We start from the raw sequence: 27804 nt of genomic DNA, 5'->3' as shown, positions 1-27804 counted from the left end.
GTCGCTTGTCGTTGAATTGCCTTTGCTGAATACGTTTGCAGTGGGTGATGCCGGCGCGGTGACAGATCTGTTAATTATTTAATTGTAGGTTTGGAAGCTGTTCGTGCCGCTGTGCTTTTTTTCTGCAGAGGCAGGGACAGTCAATTCAGGAACTGTTCCAGGGTGTTGTGCAAGAGGGCAAGATGGGATTTGTTGCTCTTTAGTTCACCGTGGGAATGCACAAGAAGTTTGGTTTTGACTCCGTCAGCTCTTTATCCCTGTAGGGTTCTGTGCAAACCGCCACTCCACTTACGAGTAACTGTTTCGAGACTTGTTTCTTCTGTTCCCCCGCTGCTACGCCTCATCTGAAAGTGCGGTAACAATTAGGCTTAATCTCACAAGACTTGAACATTATCCCTTAATATTCTTCAGGAAGTCTTGGTGCAGAAGGTGCTTTAGACTTACCCAGCAGGATCTTTCTCACTAATCCCGTGTGGGGTTTGTATGTATTAATTATGGATTTTTTTCATTTATTGTATTCCTTGCAGGCTTAGAATAGGCTCTGACCCGCAGAATCAGTTTGTGGTCAGACTTGATTTCTACCTTCTTTTGGGAGAATCAATGGCGCCACCAGCTTTGGGGAATAAAGGCTGTACCACCTCAGCAGTAGAACGCAGTGCTGTGGCTGTGGGGCTCCTCCACATTGCATTGCTTTGTTCATATTTTGGATTTAAAAAAAGCACAACACTGTATTTCCTGTTCCGTTGCTAGAAAGTACCTTGTTTTGGAGAGAGCGTGATGAGCCCCAGTACAATTGCATTGTTTTCCAACTTCCAACTAGAGACGAGCCACTGAGCTGAGCAGCTGAGTTACTTAGCCCTGGAAGAGTGGATTCTACCCTTATAATGTGAGGAGTGTGGTGCTAATATATGCACTGTGTTTGCCACGGCAGCTAGAACCGGTGCAGTGTCGGCTGCCACTCAGGAGAGCCGTGGCCCGGCCTTATGTTTTTAAAGGCACAATTGATGGCAGTGCGCACAGCGTTCTCGGGTTACCGCAGAGGTCAGCAGTGCAGGGTTTGTTGTGGTTTGACACGAACAGGCTTTGAGAGCGATCGGAAACATCCCAAAGCCCCCCTGCGCCTCTCCCCTGCTCTCTCTCCTCCCCTGACCCCCTGTGACCGCCACACCGCTCTGTGTTTTTTGTGGCAGTTCGTCAGCAAGGTGGTCTGTTCACAAGGTGTCGGCCTCATATGTTGGAGACATGTTTCCCACCACAACTGGCCATTTGAAGACCTGGGGCAGCGGCTGGGTGTTGGGGTGTCGGGTGACAGATGACACCAGAATGGAAACGTGGAAATTCTGACACCTACTTGCTTTAAACAATCATTGTCCAGCTGGCTATACGGTACAGATCTTTTTGCTCTCAATCCTTTATCTCTCCCACCGCTTATTCCTGTAAGAAGTAAAAGACAGACTTGTCAGGATCAAATCAGACACGTAAATAGTTAGAGGAACACAGGAGGACTGTGATATATTCTGCGGAGACTAATGGCAGGGGAACCATTAGAATTGGAATATTTTCTTTAGTTTTTCACTCTAAATGTAGTGGTCCCTAACACTGTGAGGGCCTTAATCATAAACTGCCATTTATGACACCATAAATCTTGCTGTATTGCTTATTTGAACAGCCCCTGTAGGCAGTTTTCTTTCTTGGTGACACTATTTTATTTTAAACATAGGGTGAATATAAGTTAGCATTTGCATCTAGCCCAGAAGTGGTTAAGAATGCACTTTGCCATTGATGACTGTTCTCCACAGCTGTCTCCACTGTCTGCAGTCAACCACACTGACCATTTGTGTACATATTGGGAAATGTTTATTGACTGTTTCAGGTCTGCACAGCTGCCAGTATGGAGACCACACGACCGTGTCCTCAAACGAGCTGGTTAAAAACACACAGATCGATTGAGTAACAGAGAAGGGGCCTTGAGGCTGTGGGGCTGACCTCTCCTCCCAGGTGAACATTTTACGTGTTGCGATGTGCGAATATAGGCCTTCATCCAGCAGTGAATCGATATAGGCTGATGACGATTTATATATAGATTGAGTTAGTACAGGTTTGCAGATGGGGTTTCTAATATGCAGTGGTTTCAGTGTGACTGATTGCTGTACTTGTGTGTGTGTGTTGTGCACTGTAACTCCGGAGCTGCGATGGCAGGCCCTCTGGCCGAATATCTGCAGGTGCACTCGCCTTTCGTTTCCTCCTGCTTTCCATCTTCATATTCCTTTACTTGACCTCCACTTCCCATTTGAAAACCAAAATCTACCCACTTCTGCTTCTTCTACTTGGCCAGCTGTTGAATTATTTATGGCAGGATAAGAATAAGAAACGGAGACCGCGATTCAGTTTTTTTTTTTGTTTGTTTGTTTTTTTTATTTCCCATAATTGCAAAGCAGTGCTTGTTTCTTTGCTGCTGAAATACCCCAAGCAGACACGCCTACAATTAGGATTTTAACTATGGACTATTAGCTTTGATATCTGGTGATTGGCTGGAAAGGGTAAGTGAATGCAGTTGCCTGCCGTATTGTCATTGGCAGAGTGGATCGGCGGAGGTACTGTAAAAGCCTGATGCCAACCCTTATGAAATCCGTGGCCAAACAGAGTAAACGTACGGTGTGAGCATGCTGCTAAGTGCCAGGAACTGGCATCTCTTGGTGGAAAAAAACCTCCTTAGGACAGGGCTCACCCACTGTAATAGAAACCTCATCCCAAATAAGCCCTAGGTAGACCTTGAGAAAGCAGAGTGGGGTCTCTTGATTGCGGTCTCCAGGGGTTAAGATCCAGGCCTTAACCTTTTCTGTTTGACTAAAAACTGGACCTCCGATCACATTATGCAGGAGTGAAACTGCCCACAGTCGGACGTGTCCAGTAGTCAGCCTCTGCTATTCATAATGCGTTTTCTGTGCGTTTTCTCCACCAATGTTCGTGTCAAACTGCTTCCAGGAGTTCTGAACACTCCCCCTCCAGCCCGACTCTTCCCCCACCGCCTCCTCTGGCAGCTGAGCTCCATGTGCCAAGTTGAGTGGTAGGGTAGTGGAAGTGTGGCAGGCGTGTTTCCCCCGGCAGTGTGCGGCAGCCCTGTTAGCCTGCCTGCCAGAGAGGCCCAGGGCGAACCTCCCCTCTGATCATCTACTAAGCAAGACTGCCTCAACGTCCTCTTGCTTCGAGGCAGTGGAAAACCGATCTCTCACGCTCACTCTTGTATGTCCTAATTCTAGTCTGTCATTGGGTACAGAGATGTGATTTTCAGACTGCATTAATTAAAAAAAAGAAACGCAAAGAAAACAATAAGATGCACCATTCAATAAACGTTGCATTTGTATTGGCATTGAAATCCATTTTTAAAACTGTGAACCTGAACTCAAAACGCAATGTACATATGAGTTCAGACTTCTCCCATTAAGGCTGCCTTCTGAAAGAGGCTTACATACACAGGGAAATTCTGAGACTGGAGCTGCTATGACTTTGACAGTCTCATCTAGCGCTTCATGATGCTTTTCCATCAAACAAGATTAGTTTTCCAGCCTTAAAAACATAATGTGATTCCTTTTATTCCTGGAAATGTAAGAGTGACTGAACTATTGAACTGTGTGCTGCCATTTGCCATCCTTTTTATTTTTTTGAATTGTATTATTTTATTGAACTAGTTAATAATTGCAGAGAAGCACGTGAGTGATAACGGCTTTTGTTAAAAGCCATTGGAGCTTCTTGACGTAGTTTTGGATGTGAGGAGATAAGGAAGCACGGTATCATGGGTGGATACTTTACACACATTCGCAGTGCAACAAGTGTCCTGGAAACTATGTGGAGGGATTTCAGATGGTGGGGAAAAAATAAATCAAAAGCAGGATATCTTTATTTTTTGGGCCCTGAGTGGTGCCCTAGGTCCCTCACCTCCAGCTGTGTGCTAGAGAGTTTTTAAGATCTTGTGGAAAGAGGCCTTGTGCAGCTAGGCTTTAAATCTACCCAAATGGTGGTAAGTATTTAGCACAGGACTGGTTGAATAAACAGCAGGGCTGCCCGGGTGTCATCGATAGCTTGTGTGACATTCCCAGCCCCCTCACCCGCCCAGCTCTGGCCTCCCACAGTCTGTACTGGACAGTCCCGTGGAAAATCACAGGGCCTTGGCTTCCTGAACCCCCCCATTTCTCTATCTGTGGTCGTCTGTCTTTTTTCTGTGAAGTGTAAATGAAACCACAGATAAGAAGGTGACGGGAGGTCATTGTTTATCACCAGGCCACAGAGCTGAGGTTTGATTGATAGTGTGGTTTGAGGGAGGAGGACTGAAATCAGTTTGATTTGTACTAATCCTTCAGGAAATAACACTAAAGTCGCCACCACTCCTTACCTTCATTCCTTTGGTCGTTTTAGTGAGCGGTGTGTCACGTGTGGAGAGGTTCAAAGCCTGGTCCCTGAACATGACCAACAACTGTTTTAAGAAAGCACACCTGGCCAGGCCAGGGAATCAGCTGAAACTCTTGTGCTACATCTTGCAACACAAAGTAGTTTTATTTTTTTCCTTTCTGCAAGCTTTCCCGTATTGAAGAGTGCGTGTTTTGAAAAATGGATGTTCTTTCAGAACGGTTTCCCCAGCAGATCCTTCATGTGCAGCACAGTGATCGTGTTCTGTATCTGGGGCTTCCATCGTTCATAATGCATCAGACATGGCTCCTGTTTGGTTCTTGCATTGTCCTCATGCTCGGAAGTTCCTGTGACGATGCTGCAATCCCAGCATTATTGGATGTGGCAAAGGCAGATTTCCTGCACTGAAGCACGAAGATGCATGCGTGCTCTCCCCCAACTCCGCACTGATGGATGGTTCAGTTCCTTGGATCAGGTGTCCTGCACGGGGTTAAATGTCGAGTCGAGTTTACACGTTGATTTCCCTCTGAGATCCTGGTCAGGTTATTCCAAAGATGCAATCAAGGGGGAAATGAGTGTTTTTATTATTATTATTATTTGTATTTCTTGGCAGACACTCTTATCCAGGGCGACTTACAACAAGTGCAAAACAAAGTGCAAAAATACAGTTCAATAAAGGCATCAATCATTACAAATTCAATTTACATGAAACATAGCAATTGAAAATATAATAAATTTTACAACTTCCAATGAATGAAATTATCTTTTCATGTGATTAGGATCAACAGATACAGCTCGAAAACCTTCGGAGCTTGTTTTAAGAGTTTATTTCCGTCTCTCTCTCTCTACCTCTCCCTCTCTCAAAGGGCTGGTGCCTCAGTCCAAACTGGGCTCTCCAGCTGCTCTTGGGAGGATTTCTTCAATTATTATTTTGTTTAGTCTTAATCCCCTCAGTCAGAACTGCTCAAACCCCGCTTCCAGAAAGCACCAGCTGAGTCACTGAATGATCGTTTTTTTGGGGGGGAGCTGTTCCTCAGATGCTGCTGGAAAAACAAAAATCATTGAGCTGCTATTCATGGGGAGAACGCTGTGCTCTTCACGTCCTGTCCCCTGGTGGTGAATATCGAGGCGCGAGGGCCGCTCTGTGCTGCCAGCTCCCAAAAGAAAGCCCTGTTTCATTGGGGCGGTGATGGTGAAACTCACTGAAATAACTCATGGCTGAGGTTTATTTGAAAAGTTGTGCAACCACTTTTGAAAGTGCAGTCATCTTGGCTTCACCTTTGGGAAAATATATATTTTTTTAATGATATCTTCTTTCCTTTTCTTCGGGGGTGTGTGTGTGTGTGTGTATTTTATATGTATATGGATGCCCAACCTTTATGGATCAGCCCCAGTTAGGTGCCCTGAAACTAAATGTATGATCTGGAAACTCTACACTGACTGTGGGCCTATTGAAATGATAACCAGTTGATACCCACACATCTAATAAAAGGACTATACTTTCATAATACAGTGGACCAGTAAATGTTTTCTATATTCGAAAATTCAAATCGAAGCCAGCAAACTGAAAATACAACAAATAAGGTAATTTTTCTGGGTTGACAGAAACTGACAGATCAATATAGATAGGATCATCTGTTTTGTTTCCCCCCAGTTAATTTAGTTGTATATATAGATATATACATAGTTCTAATTTAATTATAATAAAAATATCCAGATGTGGTATTGATTTAAATGGGTGTACATTATCCATACAGCTTTTATTCGAACAACTGTATTGAACACTCCACGAAGTAGTAAAAAAAACCGAAAACATTAAAATAATGTTTGCAAAGGAAACGAATTAATTGTATCTTAGATAAACAAAAAAATACACTGACTTCCCTCTAGAAAATCCTGAATGGTCAATCTAGAGGGTAGGCCTTTACTGGCTGTGCCCCCCTGCAACCCTCCTCGATCAGTATAACTGGAAAAACTGAAGTTCTTGGCACTCGGGCAGCTCGAATACTTTGCACTTTGACATCCAGGCGGTATGTACTGGTCCCCGTTTTAACAGACGTGAAAAAACATTTCACTAGACGCTGCCACTGTGCATCCTGTCTACAGCCAGAGCCTGCGGAGAGCAGCGGGCCTGGGGAGGGACGCTCGTCTCCTGTCTGAGCGAGACTCGGCTCGTTCCCATGCCAGTGCAGACTGGTGAGTTTGATGGAAGAGATGAAAAGGAAGGCTTGTTGTAAACCATTTTAATATTTAATGTTTTGATTCAGTCACCTTGTAATCTGGAGCAGCATGTTAACAATCCTTACATAATCCCCCTCTTCATTTGGAAACCGCACAGAGTTTACCTCATCTCAGTACATTTAACAGCTGCCTTACAATTGTTTCATTTTAAGTAATGTCAAAATTTCATCATGAACCCAAACATAACACAGCCTATAGTGCTAGGATAACTCAACACTTTTGATGTTTTTGTGACTTCTGGATAAATGTAAAATCTTTATTGACGTATACATCCTAAAGGGGGGCAAGTTTATGCTTTTGATTTCCTTATGTTTTTCCTTTTGATTTCCTTGGTTGTCTTCTAAGTACATTTGATAAGAATACCAAAAACGGAACACAAACTTACAACTGTTATGCACCAATGCAAAGTCAAGTCACATTTTGACCTCACAAATAATGATGGGCCCTGTGACCAGGTGAATCTAAAACTGCAATTCAATGATTTATCTTTGAGTGAAACAGCTGTAAGAGTGCAGTTCAGTGTGATGAGTTTTTAGTCCAGCCTTATTTGGCAGTCTTCACTGGGGGAGAGCAAACTAAACTGCCATCTTGATAAGGCGTTTGCAGACGAACCTGTGCTGATGCAAACAAATACAATAAAGTTCCTATACCTCCGTCTTCGGACATCTGATCAGTTCGGGGCACCTGTCTCTGTCAGGCCTGCCGCCAGTCTTGCCGGTGACGGGGGACACGGAGCCAGCTGTGGCGAGTCCAAGATGGCCTCTGCCCCTGGCTCCTCTCCATGCCATCCCGGGCCCCTGCGATGAACGGCTCATTATGCACTCTGTGCTCGCTGCATGCAATAGGCAGAGGCGAGGGGCTTGGACAATTTTACACCCACTTTCCAAATCCTTCTGCTTCCCTGGCCCAATTAATAGAAAAGCCTCATTCATAACCGTGACTGGGTGGCCGTGGAAAAAAAATCAACAAAAACAAAACAAACCTTGTGTGATTCATTTATTTGTTTGTTTATTTATTTAGTGAGATTATAGGGAGGGCCAGGCCGCTCTGATAAGTATTGAACAGTTGCATACAAACACGGCTTGGCATGGATTGACTGATGTCTCAGTAGAGCTCCAGTGAATGCGGGTTTATGTCCAAGCGCTGTAGAAAATTAGTTGGATGCAGTTGGAAATGGCACCTTGCCCTTGGCTGGTATAAATACCGCTTTGATCATTTAGCATTTTATTTTATTTTGTTTTTTTAAGGTTTTGAAATTTGTGACATCACAGGTGTTGGAGAGAGTCTTGTGTAGGTTTGTCTCTGCTGGGCCCATTTGAAGTGGGCTCCAAACCTCAGGAGTAGTTAAATCCTCTCTCTGTCTTTGCATCCTTCTCTCGGTCTGTCTGTAGCCATGTTGCTATACCGGTTCTGCCCTGATCTGGGTCGAGGAGTCTTGAGAACGGCAGCCTCCTCTCTAAACTCTGGAAAGAGCTAGTCTGTCCTGAAGCTTTGTCTTCAAAGAGCTGCTTTCCCAGAACTATCAGCCTTGACATGGAGATAATGTGTGCTTTATACACACACACACACACACACACACATAGTTCCAGCAGTGGCCACTGATAATAGCAAGGCCTAACGCAGAGGCCCATACTGAATAATGGGGTCTAACATAATGTAGTGATATAGGAAACCAGCGCAGTTCATCTCCATTTTAATGAAGCCGGGCTTTTGTGCTTCACAGTCCCCTCATTGTCATTATCGTCATTCTCGTCCCTGCCTTCCAGAAGATTCTTTCACCCAACTTGTCCCTGGACCTCCTCTGCCTGGCTCCTGCAAATGTCTCAAAAACCTTCCAAGATGTCTGCTGCTTGTGTGTTTTCCTGGTCCTTTGGGTCTCAGTCCTGCAGCATTTTTGGCTCCTTTTCGCGAACGCAAGAGTGCGCTCGGACTTCCATTAGTTTCTTCTTCCCTCTCCAATTGATATCTCGAACTGGCCCCGTGCTGTACTCCTTGAGGTCACCTGTTCTTCAGTTTCCATGCTGTTTGTGCCCGCAACGTCCAGCTTTTGCTTTCCAAACTTCGTTACCCCAGAGGAGAGAACTGGGGTTCTCGAGCGCAGTCTCCCCTTTCAGGCTGTTCTTGATCCCGGGTGCACCAGAGATGCATGGCTCTTCTGTGTTCCTGTGGATGCTGGTCAGTCCCTAGGCCTGGGCTTTTGTGGAGGCCTTTGTCTGCGCGCTGCTGTCCCTAGCCTGCTATCCTGGTGGAAACGTGAGCGCAATGATATGCTGTCCGCTCGCCCTCTTGGGATGGCAGTCACATCCAGCCCCCCTTGCAAACCCCCCTCCCACCCAGAATGAGGCTTTGCGAAGAACAGAGCAGCCAGACTGTGCCAGCTCGGTGCCAAAGGGGTGTTCTTTCAAATAGGACACGAACTGGCTATCCTTTCGGGAACATTTTGGGGCAGTTAAATAAATACATGAATTAATGCAAATAATCACTTTCTTAACTCTTGAAGTCGGGCTCCTGAGAAACCTGATGTCTCTTTTGTTTCTCCTTCTCAATTACTCCTCTGTTTTATCCCCCCCCCCCCCCCCCCCCTTGGTTTTCATAAGGAAAAGAAGCAATGAAACTCTGTAACACTAAAAAGCTAATGGCAGACATTGTGCCATTTTATTTGATTTATAAAGGTTTTATTTTTATATTTTTGTGTATTTTTTTTAACTTGGCAAATCTTGTCTCTCTTGCTGGCCAGAAAAACTGGAAAAACTGCACACTCACACTCTTGCATACTCTTTCACTTGCACACTCTCTCTCTTTCTCTCGCACACAGAACAGTATTATAACTGATAATGGAATATGCAGTGTTCTTGTCCTATACAGAGTCTGAATCTGTTTTACATGGTGAAATGAGCTGAGCGAATGTGTGAGCTGAACTGCCACTGCCATATCCCTCCCTGCTACAGTGTGGCAACACGCATGACACAGCCGGGAACTGGGCTAAGGCTGACATGTGGAAGAGAGACGCACGAAGGGCCTGTATTGTTTCTGCCTGTGCCTGTCACCTTACTCCTGGCCGGCCCTGCCTGTGGCACCCGAGTACAAAAAGACCAGGAGGAGCTGCGAGGGCCTTTCTCTTTCTGAAGAATACATTTATATCTCGATGCCCAAAACATAATTACTAGAAAAGAGCTACATATTCAATGGGGCTGGACTGGATTTCGGAGTTTACTTTGCCGGCGTGTGATTTATTTTCATGCCGAACACAGTTCTGACCACACTAAAGCGAGGGGCTGGTTTAAAGCAGTGTTGTAGAGTAATACACAGGCAGGCGTTCTCTTCAATAGGCAGGGTTCACATGCCTGCCCTTTTTAAATGTGTATTTTTTTGTGTAAAAGTGCAGTGTGTGGGGGTGGATTAATGCCATGCTAAGAGACCTGCTAGGATTGAGTTAATTACAATGGAGGTTTCTGTTTTCCCCCAGACCACAGAGAAGACTCCCTGTGTCGGCACTGGGGGCTCGTTTGTGCAGGGCTGCCATTGGCCCACGTAAAGAGATTGTCTCTATGGCGTGGTGCAGTGCAACAGGGCCCCGCTCACATACCTCGTTATTAAGCTGATCTCGTGCTTTCTGTCTGCACACGCAGGGACGCTCCACAGCTGCACCTTCTCCTGGCCGTGAAAGAGACTTGTGTTTATGCTGTTTCCAAGGATTAAAATAATACAAATTAAAAATAAAAATCCAATTAAACCATTCAAATGAAATAAAAAGTCCCATGCATGAAAAGCAAACAACCACATGAGTAATGAATGTGTAAAAGGTTAGTGGAAATGTCATGGTTTCCTTTTTTTTTTTTTTTTAAGTCTAAAAAAATAAATATATTACTTGTGAATAAGGTTTGGCTGGCTGTTTGGATACAAAGCTCCTGCTGTGCACTTGTGATGCCCTCATGCGTGTTCTTTACAGTGGCTCCATGCAACAGAAAATTCCAACCAAATGGCTGTGTAGACCAGCCAGTCAGCAAAGCAGGCAGGGATCTGGTACATTGCTAGAGGGAGCTGCCGATTCCTTCCCCTGCCCACTCGGCTGACCGGGGACAGACTGAGATAGCTGTCTGTCGGATAACACTGGGCCTCTTGTCTATTCAGGCTTGTTTAAAGCGTGCCCAGTGGTTGCAGAGGCAGTATGCTTGAATGGCCCGACTTCTGAGGGCAAGGCAGGTTATTCGGGAGGTTATTCCAGCTGCCAGTGAGTCAGTGCCGGGTGGGAGAGTGGCTGCCGAACGGGGCTGCGTCGGAGGCGAAAGTGAAATGGAGATTGGCGTTGTCAGTCAGTCATGAAAACTGTAAAATAGACTCATTGCTCTGTCGCTCACTCTTCTTTTTCCTCTTCCCCCCCACAGCACCGAAGACCTGCAGTCCCAAACAATTTGTGTGTAAAGACCAGATCACCTGCATCTCCAAGGGCTGGCGGTGCGATGGGGAGAAGGACTGTCCCGACGGCTCTGATGAGTCCCCCGATGTCTGTGAGTAACCTGCCCGTTCCCGAGCCCCCGGACCTCTGCTGTATGAACACACAGACTGCTATTTTCTAGGTGTCTTCTGACCTTCGGTCGTGACTGCTCTGGGACACACACACGCATTGGGGATACTGTTGTCCCCCCGTTTCTTGGGGATCCATGGCTGGTTCTGGTTCTGGTTCTCGGAGCCCTACAGATTTTGTAACTGATAGTTTGTTTGAACTAAGTAACTGAAATCTCTGTTGCAATGAAACTGGAAAAACACGCAGGTCTCTGGGGCCTACTTTCGGGAGCCCGGTCACTTTCAGGAGCCTGGTCACACTCTGTCCGTGGTGGCTAATGGCAGGGGTTGCAGGGCACTGTAAATATTGTCTGTAGCGTGTTGACGGGAAGTGCTAAATGAATCCTATAGTATTTTAATGTTCCACAAAAAGAAGGAAGTTGAACATGTGAGGCCAGGTGGCTGCCTTCCAAGATTATGGGATCGATTGCAGAGTAGAAGAACGGTAATGAAGTAAAAATTAAAAACAATTACAGGTCATTACATGCTATATTCACAGTAAATAAGCTGGGCTGTAGTGTGCCAATAGGATTTCAATACCAAAGGACCTGCTATCTTAGAACAGCTCCCCCCACACACCTTATCTCTCACTCAAAGACAGTCCACTTCAGTTTGACTGAGTATCCCCTTTCATAATTCCATTCTCTCTCTTTCTTCAAGAATTGTATTATAGTGAGTCTTTGTACATGTATATCTGCCCCCCATCCCTGAAGAGTTAATTTTCTGAAAGTGTTTAAACGAGATAGAGAAAAATATATATATGAAAGAGGAAAAAAAAAAAAAAACATTAAAATACACACATAAAAAAAGCTTGACTTCAGTAGTCAGATAATACTCCCTTTGGAGCCGTCCAGAAATTATTTTCAAAAGGACTCAATTAAAACCCCCCTCTGCACCACATTGGAGTAAGCAGAAAAAACAAATACAGCCCCGAATTAGGTCATAATGCTTGTTTACTGAAAAGAGAGTAAACGGCTTCAGATTTATTATTAACCTGGAGGAGGATTTAAATGTATGTGATTTGCCGCAGGTAGCGTTGCTTAGAGATTGACCCAAATTTCGAAAAATGCTACAATTATTCCGAGAGGAACCAATCTTGGATTTCGCAAATATGGAGCTAAGAAACAACCTTGGGGGAAAAACATATATAGATCGTATGTCAAAAAATCAAATCAAATATGTACTGAAACGGACGTTAGGAACATGTGACGATAGGATTTAAACCATAAACTTTATATGGTAGAGAACCGGAAAATGTCAAAAACACAGAAAAAGATTAGTGTCCGACTTTGGAAAGCTAGTCTCTTGGATGGGTGGAAGAGAGCATTCCCTTTTGTATTAAGCTTTCTTAGGTATCCTGTATTCTCCAAAACTGGAGTTAATTAAATTGACTTGCTGCTGAATGAGCCTCATTCAATTTGTATGGAGAAACAATCAGACGTTTCATCTCCTCGAGCCCCGCAGTAACAGGCGCAGCATTAGTCTCGTATTCATCTCAGTCACACCTCATTTCTTGATTTTAAATGTTTATCTTTCTGGAAGGAGATGCTTTAATCGTCCTTTTGTTAAGAAGGAATTTATTTAACCAATACAAGGGCAGGTCAAGAGAAAAAGGGATGGACAGAGAAAGAAATAAAGTAACGAATATATAGTTCAATTTAATACTACTCGACTAATGCCAATGGAAATACCTTTTTTTTTCATTCTTGTGTTTCTGTGCCCCAGCCAATGTTTGAATTCATTCTGCATACAAAATAATAAAAAAAAAGAGAAGAAAATGAGAGGAGTTGAGTCAGTCTAGACATGGAGGGGAGCAGGTTGGGTCTGTGTCAGTCTGGAAGTTATTAAAAGCTGGCCCGCAGGAAAGGAGAAACCTGGTGTTTTTCACAAGTGCTTTTCCAGTTGAGGGGAAGAGCGTCTTGAGAGGCCTGCAGCTCTCGCCCTATCCAGGAAAGAAGAAAGCAAGCAAGAACCAAAGAAAGACAAAATAAAGAAAAAGAACATGTATTCCTACTGAGGTTCCTAGCTGCATTGTCCTCTTTGGTTCTCATAGGGAAAGGAAAATGTTGAAAGTCTCTAACCCTCAGTGGTCAGAAGCTGGAGAAACAGCCCGGGTTGGGGTGGTGATAGGATTCACACACGCGTTCGCACACACAAACTCTGCTAATCACAAATTGTGTAATTTTGGCCTGAACCAGTAGTGTGACGCCCTCAGCTTTGTGACAGGATGTAATAGTGTCCCAGTTCAGTTCAGCGTCCCAGTGGAGAGTTCAGCATCATGACACCATCTCTGGTTCCCTCCGTTACCAGCGGGGGCAGGCTTTGGTAATGAGGACTGGCGCATATGTTTGTTTAGATGGAGCCGGCAGTTGTTGTCCATTGCAGCTGCTTTGCTGTCCGATACAAACCAAACTAAACTGCCTCCAAACTGCATACAAACGCATAACACGTACACATCCAAAAACAGCAGTGACTGTTGGCTGAGAAAGTTGGACTGTGTCCTCTAGCCTTCTCCCAGCTCCCCTGCACAGGGCCTGTGGTCGTCAAACTGGGCTGGCCAGTGCCGACCCCCTGGGCAGTGTGGCTGTCATGTCTCGCTCCCGCAGCCTCAGTGTTGTGCTGTCATCACTGATTCCACTGAGATTTTTTTATACTTGTTCAACCCTTTCAGTGTCACCTGTCCTGATCAATGCAATATCAAAACCACAAAGATCAACAAACTCCTGCTGCCGTCACTCCTCTGGGGCGCCTGAGTGAAATGCAGCAACAACAACAATAATTAATAATGCAAAACTATAATCTTATTTGTTGGCTAAAAGCAAAATAGTCTCTGAAATTGGGACAGTGGTATTTAAAGAACTAAAAATTGAATTGATTTATTTTTCATTTGATGCTAAAAGATGAATAAGGAGAAAAGGGGAGGGAGGGCGATGGAGAGAGAGAGAGGCTGGTCCCGGTCCATCTCTCAATCTTGCACCGCCTCACTGTGAAAACAGCGTTCAAATGGACACTCTCCTCCAACACAGACCCAGCGCCACCACACCTGAGCGCAGCAGCCATCATAACGGCAATAACAACCACAGTAGCAGTTATTAGATTGATTACAATGATTGTCATAAAAACATCCATGTCAGTGTGGCGGTTAATTGTCTGCACTCAAGCGAGAGCTCCTCCCTGTCACAACCCGGCCCAGCCCTCAGGAGGCGCGGACTTGAACCTCCCACAGGTCAGTCAGCCCACGCAGATGATAACATGTTTATCGGTGTGATCTGAATTACCCCTGCAAAGTGGCGTGATAGACAGCCTCTGCTCGGGCAGCTTATTATAATTTAAGAACGGTCATAAAAATAACCACAGCGTCACATGAGAAAAAAAAAATCTATACACAAAACACAACTCCTGGGAATGTTTAAACAGTACTAATGTATCAGGTTTTCCTTTTCATTTTTAAAAAACTGCCGGTTACTCCTTTTCTCCTTTCTAAAAGAGGAAACTCTTATCGGAGTGGTCCGAGGCCGCCAGCTGCCACCCTGCGCTCCCCTGTCTTGTTTGAAAACATCACAAAGGGGATTAATGTGTCACAGACATGCAGACCAGCAACAGAAGATTACTCCCGAGCAGACGGGCCTGTAACGGTGTCCTCACCTCTGGGAGCCGCCCGTGCTTCTCTGGAGGAGCTTGTGGAGCGTGTCTCACAAAGGAAGTTTTGCAGACGCCAAAAAAAAAAAGGAATCCCCCCCCCCCCCCCGGTCTGAATACAAAAACCTACTATTTAAATTCCTGCCTTTTTTTGGCTCCCAAGATAAAAGGATTACATTTTAAATACTGTATTTTAGTTAGGAAGGTAAACCCATGCAACTGCTCACGACTACTTCAAGTGCTCTTGACTGAATCCGAAGGAGTTATGGGATCTCTTTGAATATTTGTATTTTTTGTGCATGATCCCATTGTATCCCACCTATCAGAGAGAAAAACGTCTTATAGGGACAAAATCAGTGTGTTAGAAGCAAGTAGAATGATGATGTAAAGACTTCTGTGAAGTTTACGTTTACTTTTACTTACACACTTTTTCTCAGTGTAACTTTACATTTTATAATGTTTTGTATAAATATATAACTTTGTTGAATCGAGCCATGTTAGAAGCAGGCTTTGGCCCAATATCTGGGATTTGTAAGCTTTGCAAATGAATTTTGATTTGATTTGACTGGCAGAGGAACTCCCCAGGAAATGGGGCTGCCCTGCTTGGGCCACGGATGCATTTGTACGCCACCAATTTGATTATTTTATTCCTGAACTGCTCTTTGTCACTCAGTAAGCTTTCTGGAAATAACTGGATAAGCTTCTATATCTCCGATTGAATAACAGTTGACAGAACAGACCTAACCTCAGCTGAACACAGGCAGGACTCTGATATGGCGACAAAGACAAATGTGTCTTCAACCCCTTTCTTCTCCCCTTTTTCTGTCTCGTCTAAATTATGCAATAACACTAACTAAGGAATGACTGTCGTTTCATTTGCTGGTCACCTGATTCAGATCAGACACTGACTAACTCTACGAATAGCAGTCTGAAGATGACGTTTGGACATTTCTGATTAACAACATACATAAATAAACTCCCTTATTCAGTTAACCACAGGAGATGGTGCAACTCTAGAGATCCTAGTTATAATAAAAGCCTCATTCAAATTGAAGACTGCACAGTGCTTGCCAATGTAAGCATATGGCTGTACTGTAAGGTAGCTTCAGTTCGGTGAGAAAACATTTTTGGGTTTTAACATCTGGACTCGAAGGAACTTGGCAGGAGAGCTGCGTCTCTTAACCCGTATGGTGCGTAAACTGATCCCTGCACAGCCAGTAGGATATTCACTGGAATGTACTTTGTGCAGCTTTTTTGATTTAATTATAAATATCAGAGTGCATTGGCTGCATATTTCAATGTCACTACACTAGCTTTACCCCAGTGGTGGGTGGATTGGTAGTCGTAGCGAACGAGAGCGAGTGGGGGTAGCTTTGGTGAACGAGAGCGAGCAGGGGTGAGGGGGGGCTAGCCGTAACTGAACAAGATCGTTGAGTGGGTGGCAAATGAGAGCGAGGGTGGCAGCAAGAGCAGGGGTGCTTTATTTTTTCGACGTTCACGCATTTGTTTATCCAGGTGGCACCGATTTTTGGCCAGGTAGGCCTCTGTTAGGTGAAAGATGGCATCTTTTGAGAGCATGATACACTTCAGTACAATCTGAGAGTTTTTTTGTGATTTTGCAAGCTTTAAGAGGTTAAAGTGTGTGTCTTGTGGGACGGGTGGGTGTTATTGGAGCCAAAGCAACTTGTATAGTTAAACAAATGATAAACCTTCTAGAAGATTAGTTTCTGGCACTGTTGCCGTATTGTCATGAGCAAACAGTAGCAGCAACTGCACCATTGAACGTTGTGGTAACACTGAAGCACCATGACCTGGGCATAATTCACAAAAGGGAACTATGACCCCTTTCTATTTGGGGACATCATCTCTCCCAGTGCTGGCGCTGTACTGTGCTGGCCGTGCAATCTGAATTTACATGACTGTATATCGGTCACTGATTTTGTGCGTCTCTTATCTGAAACCACTTTCCCCTCCTTATTGTACAGAAACAAGAAAACTTCCTTGAACCGATTCCCTGCCCTGGAACATAACCAGTAATAACATATGGCAACTGATAACGCTAGGCCTTATAGTACTGGACAGCACTACAGGCAGTGCTTACTCCTAATTCGGTGTCCGGCGATGGAGGGAGATGGGGCCTGGAGCTCCCTGCCAGAGCGCCTGCAGATTAGTATGGGTGTCACAGTGCGGGAATGCCAGCAAGCTCATGAAGGACCATTGATGAATAGGCGTACATTGAAGGAGTGTGAGAAGCCTTATCCCACACTGGCCTTAATTGAACTATGCGGCCCGGTTTCTGCCTGACGGCCGATGCTGTTTAGCATTCACTTTAGTGCGTTTGCTGGCTCCCGAGGTGTCTGCAAACGGACACATGATGAAAAGATCTTTCAGAAATGGAAGGTTTGTCCACTTCCTGTAATGCCAAGTCCCTCTCCCCATGTGTTTATTTTAATCTCATCTCCAGGGGGGAATGCAGTCCAAGCAAAATAGGCCAACAACAAAAAAGGAAAAGGAACGTTTTAAACATTAGAGGGGAAAAAAAATAAAAAAAATGGAATTCTTGATTTTGCTTAATTTGATGGAATACAAGCCGAGAGTCAGAGAGGCTGAGTAATGATGTGTATCGTGGTGCAAGACATGCTGGCGTTGAATTATTCAGAAGGAATTGGGGGTGAGAGGAGAGACAGGGGGGGGGTGATGGTGGTTAGGTCAGTTTCTTTCCTGTTTTCTTTCGCTCTCTGTGCCTCAATAGCTTTTGCGAGCCGGGTATTGTTTGTGAAAATGCTACTCCCCCCTTACCTTCACACTTGCCAATGTCCTACTTTACGCTGAGCCAATATAGGAGTTTTTCAGTGTTTTTTGTTTCTGGGTTGCAAAGGGAGTTTGTTTTTATTTATCCCTCCATTCCATTTCTTTTTTGTTCACTGGTAGTTGAACGGTTACAGCCAGAACGCAGACCACATTTTCTATTTTTGTTATCTTTCCGCGGTATGCTTTCTCTCTCCATTTCTTTCTCTCTCTCGCTCTCTCTCTGTCTTCTTTTGAGGCTTCGTGGGTGGCTGTGACGGCTGTTTGTATGTAAAATTATAAGTTAAACACACTGTCTGTTTAGGTTTGATTAGTGCCAGATTGGGAAGCTGGTTGCATTCCGCAGGTTTGGCCGTGGATTGGGTATCGTGCGCAGATTGTAATGTTGTGATTACTTATGTAGTTTGCTTCTGATCCCATTGTGATAAGTGGAAGCTTTCAGGGGGGGGAGATAAACAGTAATTATTCCAGCACAGCATATGTATAGAATCCATGAAGGGAGAAGACAATTCTGCTATTGTAAGGAATAAAATAAATAGAAGTATGCCTCTACTTCAGGTTGACTTGCTCCCTTTTCTGCTCAGTGTTTGGCACAGTTCTCTAAAACATGTCCCTATGGAAACTGCTCGTTTTACTCTGTTTTAACACTGACCGCCCTGCTCACAGCCACCACCTCCCCTCACATCTCCTTTAATCCTGTATGGGGGTTGGGGGGGGGGTGTGCGCTCTGGAAGGCTCTGCAGCATAGCAATTAAGTTATCCTTGCACACTGGGAGTCAGTCACACATCAAGGTTATCGGTCCATCACTCGCCCTTGAGTCCTGGCTGGGGGTGAGGCTGATTAGTCTGGCCCACAGTCTGCCTGCTCATGTCACAGGTCCACACCGTCACACTTGGCTGGGCTCGTCGGAAGGTAGAGAGAGAGACAGAGAGAGAGAGACAGAGAGAGAGAGACAGAGAGAGAGAGACAGAGAGAGAGAGACAGAGAGAGAGAGAGAGAGATTCTCAGTTCCCCCCCATGTTCCACCACAAACTGTTCTCTGCCCCGCCTTCTGGAGTCACAGATGAACATGCAGTTGATACGGTTAATGTAAAGGAGTCCATTGCGTTCCCACAAACTAATTTTTTACAGCTGTGAAGCTTCCCTGTGCTTCCCGTGCCATACTCCTGTGCTCTTTGGACCAATGCACACTGTTGCACCGAGCCTAAGGTGGTCCAGAGCTGAAGGGGAAGATCTTGTAATCTTGATCTTGAGGCATCGGACGGAGATGCCATTGTCAGCGACTCTGCAGCAGCAGTTGTTGATTCTTAGCTTTTGCTTCAAACCGTCTTGTACGTGTCCGTAGTGTTACAGATGGAGATTTTATGTGCTGCTGGGGAAGATGGGCACGATTGGGCACAGGAGGGGACCGAGCAGAACCATTCTCATGCCAGCCCGTCTCCACCACCTTGTCCAGCTGTCTCAGTGCCCTCCCTCCCTTCCTCCCTCTCTCCCTCCCTTGCTCCGTCTCTCAGCTCTGTTATCAGCCCTCCCTGCCGGAGTGTCTAGGAACGCTACTCTCAGGATTTATCTCCCTCCTTATTTTAATCTCTCTTCCACTGTATCTTTATATTGTCTCTCTCTCTCTCTCCTTTGTGTGCCTCTTCCTTCAATTGCTCCATTTCCCCCCATTTTCTTGCCTTATTTTCTTCTCAAACTCTCTCTCAGCCTGTGCTCTCCATCTGTCTGTTTTGTTTTCTGGAAAGAAAGAGAGCACGAGTCTGAGGGAAGGGAAAGTAGGGAAGTGGAGAGATAGCTGATAGTGAGAGAGGAAGCGGGGAGTCTTGAATCGTAAGTGTAGCAAGAGCTCTTGTCATAGACCCCACACTCTTAGAGCTGAGGAGCACGTCCAATAAACACAGCAAAAAGCTCTCGGTAGTCCTGTCGGGACGGAGAGAGAAGGGGGTAAAACTGACAGCGTGGGCGGCAATAAAACAACAGACTAAATCTGAAATGTCTAAGTGCTTTTCTCTGGCCTGGGTGCTGCTTTTAACCCCTTCATATCTGGTTTACACACACTCTGTGCAGATTTGCAGTGAGCCAATGCCTCTATTCGCCACTCTGCTTCTTTCAAGCACACAGTCCTAAAATCTGTCCTGCTCACCTGATGCAACACTGCGGTTTAAACACAGAAGTTTTGTGATGTTGTGGTGAAGGCCCTGCTACTGGTTTTTACTTTTTTAGGCCAGATACTTAACAGCCTGTTTCCATTTGGATCCAAAGGAAAATTAAGGTTTAGCGGCTGTCAGAGGGCATCTGCATCCTAGTCCAACATCTTTCGTTTTCCACAAACTCCATTAACGCAAGGGTGCAAAACCAAAAACCTAATAGACGCTCAAATCAAGAGCAAAGTAACAGCCCCATCTGTGGACTTGTGCAAGGAAGGAAGGCAAAGCAGGCAGGAGGGGGGACGGGTGGACGGCACAAAACAAAAAAACATAATAGAATTTGTTACACAGCCGAACATTTTCATTAGCGCAGACGGCAGTTATGTCTGAGTCAGAGCTGGTACAGACCCCTGAAGCTGCGGGATAAAGGCTCCCCTTTATGTGCAGGAGAAAAGCGTGGCAGGGAATTAAAATTTGAAGTCATTATGTAATCGCAACAATGACACACAGGGGGGAGGGGGAGAGTGGGGTGGACGCACGATCTGTCCTCAGGCCCTGATGGCAGCTCCCACATGAAAGATGAATGGGTTCTGGTCCACTGGGCCCGCTTTCTGTTCCAGTAATTCCCCTATTAGGCTGCTGAAACTCCTCTATTGCCTTCTGGGTCCAGGCCAAGAGAACGGAGTGAAGACAGAGTTGGACGTTGGACTGTTGCTTTAACTGGTCCCTGTCTCTCGTTCCAAGCTGTCCTCTGTATTTCATCCAATGCATACAGCACAGGCTCATCAAAAAGCGGTCTACAGAAAGCATTGCATGTTGCTGAGCTGCTTTATACATCCGCACCCAGTCTCCTTTCTTAATATTAGCACACATAACTAGCTCAAACTTCATATTGCACCTCCAGCATTCGGAGATGATCCTCCCGCGCCCGAAACCTGCACTGCACACACGCCTCGCTGCCTGCAGGTTGACAGGGAGACGCTCCCAGATCCACCTAACAATACGCTCCCCTGCATTTAGTATCAATGTTAAGTGATCAGCAAGTTCATTAGAAAAATGCAATTATCATAATTAGCCGTACTAACCGGTCTTCAAGATGTAATTTACAGTATTTTGATGCGTGAAATATTCCCCCCTCATCCCGTCTCCGCACGTCGCTTTGCCCGCGGTGCTTTGTGTTTTAATAACCTGCTGCAGCTGCACCAACTGGCAGATCAGAGTTAATAAGGCTGAGGTAGGATCCTTTTGACAAAAAAACCCCATCAGATTGTGGAATTATAATGTTCTCTTCACAGCGTTCCGCCTGCTTTTGAAGCGGCAATGTCATTCAGAGCGGAATAAAAGCGAGGCCGATTCAGCCACCTCCTTTTCTGTGTTTTTTTGTTCTTGTCGTTGACATGTAAGAGCGGCTGCAGCTGTAGCCCAGGGTTACTTTAAAAAGAAACACTGTACTATAGTAGATCACCTTGGCCTGATGCAAAAGTGCAACTGTGTGTCTTGTGGGGGATGGGAGAGTTATTGCGTGATACACTTTTTTATTCTCACCACTTACCAAGCTGCAGATTGCATCTTTCTTCTGCCTGTAAGCGTCTGAACTCTGATTCGTGTCTCGCCTGCCAAATGCACTCCTGTCAGCAAGCCACAGCTGGTACCATGTAAAGCAGCCAAAATTTTCTCCCTGGTACCAAGCAGCATGGCGCTCCATGGCACACCTCTGGCTCCTCTTCAGTGGCTTCATCCCAGGTGTGGAACGGTCTTCAAGGCAGCTTTGGTCCTGGTGACCTCTGACCTGCTGCTCTCCGAGTGTGAGAGCTCACGCCCCGTGGATAACGACCTTCTCAAAGCTGGTCGTCGACCAATGGTCCCGCAGAGATGTGGGAGCCCAGTTAAAGGGTGCAGTCAAAGCACACACCTGTTGCCAGCAACTCGGCAGCACAACTGCCTCCAGCCCCTAGTTTGTAAGTTGTATTATTTTTGTCATTGTCGTGGTCATGATCTGAGCTCAGATGCAGTCCTTAAGGTTCTGTCTGTCTGTCTGTCTGTCTGTCTGTCTGTCTGTCTGTCTCAGTGCTTGTGCGTGTGCGGGACAGGAAGTGCTCGGCTTGGTGCTGCTGCAATGTCTGGTTGTCAGTGACAGCAGAGGAAGGAACTGGCTGTCTTCTTTGCAAATGAGCCGCCGCCGTCAGTGAGCCAATGGTTTCCTGGTCTGAGGATGAGATCAGAAGGGAAGGAACACGGGGCCGAGATGCCAAGCGGCTCCTTTCATCCCCGCTCCAGTTCTCTTGTTTTCATTTCTCCTCTTTCTCTCTCCCCCCCGTAGTGCATTGATCACTCCAGGTTCGCGCCGCTTCTTAACTTGAAAAAACACACAATGTGGCCTTTCTTCCTGCTGGAAACCCACTTCCCCGGGGCACCTGTCTGACCTGCTCAGTTTTCGTATTCTCCTCATCAGGGAATGATTCAGTCTGGTTCTGCGGCCCGTTCCAGCTCCCTGGTGGCACAGCGCTCTCCCCACGGGCTTGTTCAGGGATTAGGAACCTTGCGGGACTGCCTGATTGTGTTATTGTTTAGTTTGTTGAGGATGAGATCAGTTTGTTGTGCTGCGAGAGAGGGGATCTCGTTTCTGCTTTGTTTGTCACCGTGCCAGTAATGGGAGCCAGAGGCAGGAATGTTAAAATCTTAAAGACGACGCTCTGATTTATTTTTCTCATCTCTGTTCACGCGCATGTGGACAAGCGCGGGTTGCCCTCTCAGCGGCTGGACCCAGGAAGCTCCGTCTTAACAATCTGCGTGCCGAGTTCTTAGGGATGCCTGAGAGATTCCAGGGCAGGGGCAAGGGCAGGGTGGTCTTCTCCTTGGCAGTGTGCCTGGCTGCCCCCCATGCAGGTGCCCACACTGTCTGCTGCTCTCAGACCTACCCATGCTGTGGTTCCTGTACTTTCTGCAGGGCCTCCCAGACTGTGCCGCTTGAACCAGTCTTCAGCCTCACAACAGGACAGTTGATCTCTGTAGATTTATTGCAATCCCCCCATGCAAAGAAATCTTTCACCCATCAGTAGTGCAATTGCTACGCATGCTACAGTACGTGTACAGATTTGTTGTTTTTTCTTACTTCCCGACAGTGTTGTAGTACTTGAAGTTTTACATTTTACAGCATGAAGCCTTTGGTGGTCTCCATATTGCTGTCTGTTTTTAAAGCTAGGGAATTGATTCGAATTAAGATCACAAGACACACGTCACTCGAGCTGCACTACAACTCTGTATGAACTCTGTGACATGGACATCCAAAACTATAATGTCTGACTTTAGTTGAATTCCCATGGCCACGTCTCAGTGCAAATCTGTTATCGTCACCAAATGGACAATTCCAGGGAGTTAATTTGTTTTTGCTTGATTATGTTTTATTACTTTTAAATTTTTTTTTTTTTTTTTTGTGTGTCTTTTAAGTAAACTGCATGGGTGTTTTCATGACCTCAAACGGAATTGACAATGCTATATAAAAAAAAACATTAACATGGAAAAGTAATAATAATTATTACTCATACATACAACACACTTACTTGGCTTTGTCTGAGATACCGGAGGCAGTAACTGCTCGGGTTGTAATTTAAAGTTGGAATAACTCTCAGTCATGTTACATCCACTGCTGCAGCAGTTAAGACGTGAGTCACGACATCGGACGCAAACTGTTGATGACAAAAAAACCTCGATCTTTGGAAAGCGAGGGCGGAGGGGCTCGGCGTGTCCGACCGCTGCATGTCTGTGACAGATTCATACCGTGATTGATGTGCTAAAGCCTGTGAATGTTGCAGCTCTGAGTTCGTCCTGTCCAGCCTCTCACTGCCATGTAGGCTTGTGGGCGGCACCATTATGATCCGCAGGCCTCAGTGCCTTAGACTAAAGTGGAAAAAAAAAAGACAAAAACAACCATAGGCCCCCGGCACCAGACACTCCCTGCAGTCAACGTGAAGTAGCAATTTGTGGTCAGGATTCCTTTGATGTTCCTGTCTGTTCATTAAAAGCTGTTGACTGGCAGTGTGTTTGTTTTTGTTTCCCCTGTCGCTGCAATGACATGTAGCATTAATTCCTGCTCCTCTGACTGTTTTTCGAAGGCTGGTATGAGCACAACGTGAATCGGCTCCCTGTAGAAGCCTTTTACGTTTTCTGCTCTGTTAAACTCGCAGAAGATTCTTTTCTTTTCTTTATGCAATGGATTTGACCATCTTGAAAAGCCAGGAGCCAGACGCACTGAGCTGTAAGAGGGCAGGTCTCGGCACTTACACGGGCCGCTGTGCGGTCGCTCGAACGACCGCAGCCTTAGAGGAAGTTAAATTGTTTTTGCGTATCAGTGTCGGGGAACACACCACCCTTCTCCACCCCCAGCCTGTCTCCTTCTGTCGAGGTCTTGATTAGATTACCTGTAACCCAGGCAGCTGTTTGTATTTATATCATGTCGGATGCCAAAGAGACAGATGATTGATTTGTAATTATTATAACTGCGACTCCAACACGTGGGGGGAGTAAATAAACAAACAGATGAATGAGACAAACACGTGCAACTTGGATCGCTTCTCTGTAAAGAATTTAGAAACTCAAAACTTCACAAATTCCTATTTCCATTTATCTGATGGCAGGCTGCCATGGAGGAGACGCAAGAGGCCCGTGGCAAATCCCATCGGTGCGTGTGTGTGTTGTGTGATTACTGGGGTAGCTGGGGGCGCTGAGATGCGATTGTGTTTTTGCTGCATCTGTGATTCCCCTTCCTGGTTGGGGGAAGATTGCAAAATAGGTGGGGTTTTCTCTCCTCCCGTCTCTGAAGTGCAGTGTAGCTCTTTCTGTCTAGATGCGAGCCCACAGAAAAATCGAACAACCCCCCAGAGGAAAAGAGAGATGGAGACGTAGCTTGTCTGCAGAAAAGCAGCTCCCCAGCCCTGGTATAATTACTCAACTTAAGCTTGGCTTTGATTGATTGGGGTGTGTGTGTGTGTTTGTGGTGGTGTTGGGGGGTTAATGGTGTGTTTGGGGGGGATGGGTTGAACGTTCTCACCCCGTCACTCAAGGCCTCTCGAATGCACCTACCACGGATGAGTCAACAGTTTTTATTTGTACGTATATATAAGGATCTATTTGTGTTGGTGGCTGTTTTGGCAGGCTTGACAGTGAATGCGGTTCTCTGTGAGACTTGGTTCTCCCTCATTATAGAGTGCCATTGCAGAGATAAACACGCCGGGATGTCCGTTTGCCCTGGATCTGCTCCCTGTCGGGGGAGATGGTGGCCGACTCGGCTGACTCTTTCACAGGTTTCAACTTTGCTGGGGTTCTCACTAATGTGCAACCGGCAGGACATTGAAAAAATCCCCCTATTGCCACCATGACAGCTGTGATCCTTGCACGTTTCTCGGTGTTCTTGCTAGGCTTGTACCACTTGTAATCTCCAGGTCCTGGCCTGACACATGTGATCCGTCTTACAGCAGACTTGTAAGTCAGAGCAGCGGGTGCAGGCTGGGAGACAGGTTATTAAAGCCCCACAGTGTTGGCAGCTGCTCACTTTTGTTTTTCTGTGTGATGAATAATGTTATATTAAAAACAAAAAAAAACCACTTTTGTTACTAAAAAAATATATTATCTAAAAATAAGTTGTATATGTGGTACAAAGATGAGCCTGGTTGAGGAGGGTTTTTACGATGATAAATATCCTTTATTCCCCGCAAGTTCAGCGTGTCATTACTGCCTGACCACGTGAAGCTCAATGACTTCTCTACCCCGTTATATCGCAATCCGATATAATGTGAATTTCGGATATAATCGGGTTTGAAAGTGGTTTCAGATGTTGAAACTGAAAGCCAAGTGCATTTACCATAATTTTAAACTTTCACTCTGATCTCCATTGCATAAAAAGTCTTGTCTGCAAGTCTTCGTTATATCGTTCACAGTTTAAATCTGTTGATTTAATTTACCATTCTCCAAAATGTTATCGAACTATTTAATAGTTAACAGTTCATATCGCTTAACAATCTATGTATAACATAAAGTGACAATCCTTTTTACAACAATTTGAAGGGTTGGGTAATTAACAGCATTGGTGACATCTTATGTGCATTTTTCAGACTAAATGATTGATGTTGATTAAACCAAATCCATGTGGTTGCATTTCAAAGTGTTCAGTGTACACTATCTTTTAAGTAAGCTTATAAAATAAGTGCTATAATTATAGAAAGGTGATTACAATTTAACCATTGTAGAACAGATTTATTTACTGCATACACCTGTTAGCTCTAACAAAAGAAGCAAAGGAAGCAAAGAGGTCCTGTCTGAAGACTCAGTCCTTCTTCCTGGACAGCTTCCAGATACCTTCAGAAGATTGCCGGCTCTATGTCAGGGCCTCACAATGGGAGAATGTGTGAAACTGTCTTCCGATTCCTCTGCAACAGTGATTTTTCCAACTAACTGTTGAGCTCTTTTCACTTCCTATCCATGAGTTTTTTATTTATTCTATTTAAATGGGTCAGCAGATGTTATAAGGAGGGGGGTACAGCCAAAACAAACAAGTTTTGCTTCTCCGCGTGGGCTTAGAAAGATGGACTTTGTGAGCGGCCTTATCTTTCCTGTTTTCTTGATTTCTGTCCTAGCTTTGATTTTTCTAAAACTCCCATTGACTGCTTTTGCAGACCGTTGAGAGTGGCCGTCTCCTTGTATACCAGGGATGCTTACCAGCACCCATTTATGCCCGGCTGACAGCGTTGAGAGCAGGGCAGAGCGTGTGGTTCCACTCTTCAGGTACAGAGAACATATTCTGAAACCTGTGTGAAAAGTGCTTAAAAACTGCTGTATTAACAAACCACTGGATTTTTGTTTTGTTTCAGTGGGCCTGCCAGCTGAGGCGGCTCCAATCACGTTTTTTGATCTCGAGAGTTGGCACAAACCATTGCCCAGCCAACCCGGATATTTGTTACGGCAATGTGCGCAAAAGCTTTTGCAGTTCTGAGTCGCCCCCCCTGATGCATGCAGGCAGGGTGTAATGATACAGATATGCTGTTAAGTTATTTTATTGTCATTTTTGAACAGACTGAAATCTGATGCCTCAACATGTCAAACTACCTGGGTCTGAAAATCACCTCTTTGTCTCCTGCCCCTGCTGTAGGAATGATTTTATAGTTTATCGATTGTGCTCCTGGTCTCGGGAGCGTCTCTGATCACTGTGCTCTGCTTCTGCCCCTGAGCCCCGTGTCTTTATTCTTGCAGGTCCACACAGCAGGGTGTCCAAGTGCCCCCCCAATGAATACCAGTGCCTGGGAACAGATCTGTGCATCCACATGAGCAAGCTCTGCAACGGTGTCCACGACTGCTCTGACGGCTGGGATGAGGGCCCGCACTGCCGAGGTATGCCCCATGCGTGTCCCCATGCGTTATGTCTGTCTTGGGTTTGCCTATTATTAATCATCCCTGTGCTGTTGCTCTGTAGATGGCCCACAATGAGAGAAGGAGCCTCACATAGAATCCACTGCTGTTTCCTGGCCGTTGCCAGTCCTGATCTCAACTTGACTTGCTCCAGTGTTGTTACTTTCATTTCCAATTGGCAGCAACATGGATGTTTTTTTAAATTCCTCCTAAATGTAGTCTAGACTTGTCAGAAACCCTTCATTGTTAAACCCTGGTACAGGCATGGGAACAAGGAAGATGCTATTGCATAATGTGGCCGAAATGTACTGTCAGGCTGTGCGATGGTGTACTTGTCTCAAGATCGAAAAACAAGTCTAAGCAGTCCCCTTTCATACATCACAGACATGTGTAGATTGATGTCGCTTTTGTTTTGCGCAGTTATTATTTTGTCGATGCGGTATTTTGAAATCTGGCTCGAGCAATGACAAGCTTCTTGTAATCCTGGATCTTGGACAGGTGAAATAGGTTGTATATCCATTGTCAATTCTCCATGCTGTATCCAGCCCCAATCATAGAGACAGACACTGCAGGGAAATAATGCTTCAGTTTCCTATGATTCAG

General features: G+C 45.4%; 1 protein-coding gene across 2 annotated transcripts in view; it reads left to right on the top strand.

The window, feature by feature from the left end:
- Positions 1-27804, top strand: part of LOC136752801 (low-density lipoprotein receptor-related protein 1) — a 127112-nt gene that overhangs the window by 11986 nt on the left and 87322 nt on the right. For both annotated transcript variants that reach the window (XM_066708432.1, XM_066708430.1), the window contains exons 2-3: positions 11031-11153; positions 27046-27183. In XM_066708432.1, the coding sequence (XP_066564529.1) occupies positions 11031-11153; positions 27046-27183 (261 nt within the window). The remainder of the gene's footprint in view (positions 1-11030; positions 11154-27045; positions 27184-27804) is intronic.

This window comes from Amia ocellicauda, chromosome 7, assembly GCF_036373705.1.
Source record: "Amia ocellicauda isolate fAmiCal2 chromosome 7, fAmiCal2.hap1, whole genome shotgun sequence".
NCBI classification, from domain to species: domain Eukaryota; kingdom Metazoa; phylum Chordata; class Actinopteri; order Amiiformes; family Amiidae; genus Amia; species Amia ocellicauda.
Note: the sequence above shows the minus strand (reverse complement) of the source record. Positions and strands in the feature narration are given on the sequence as shown.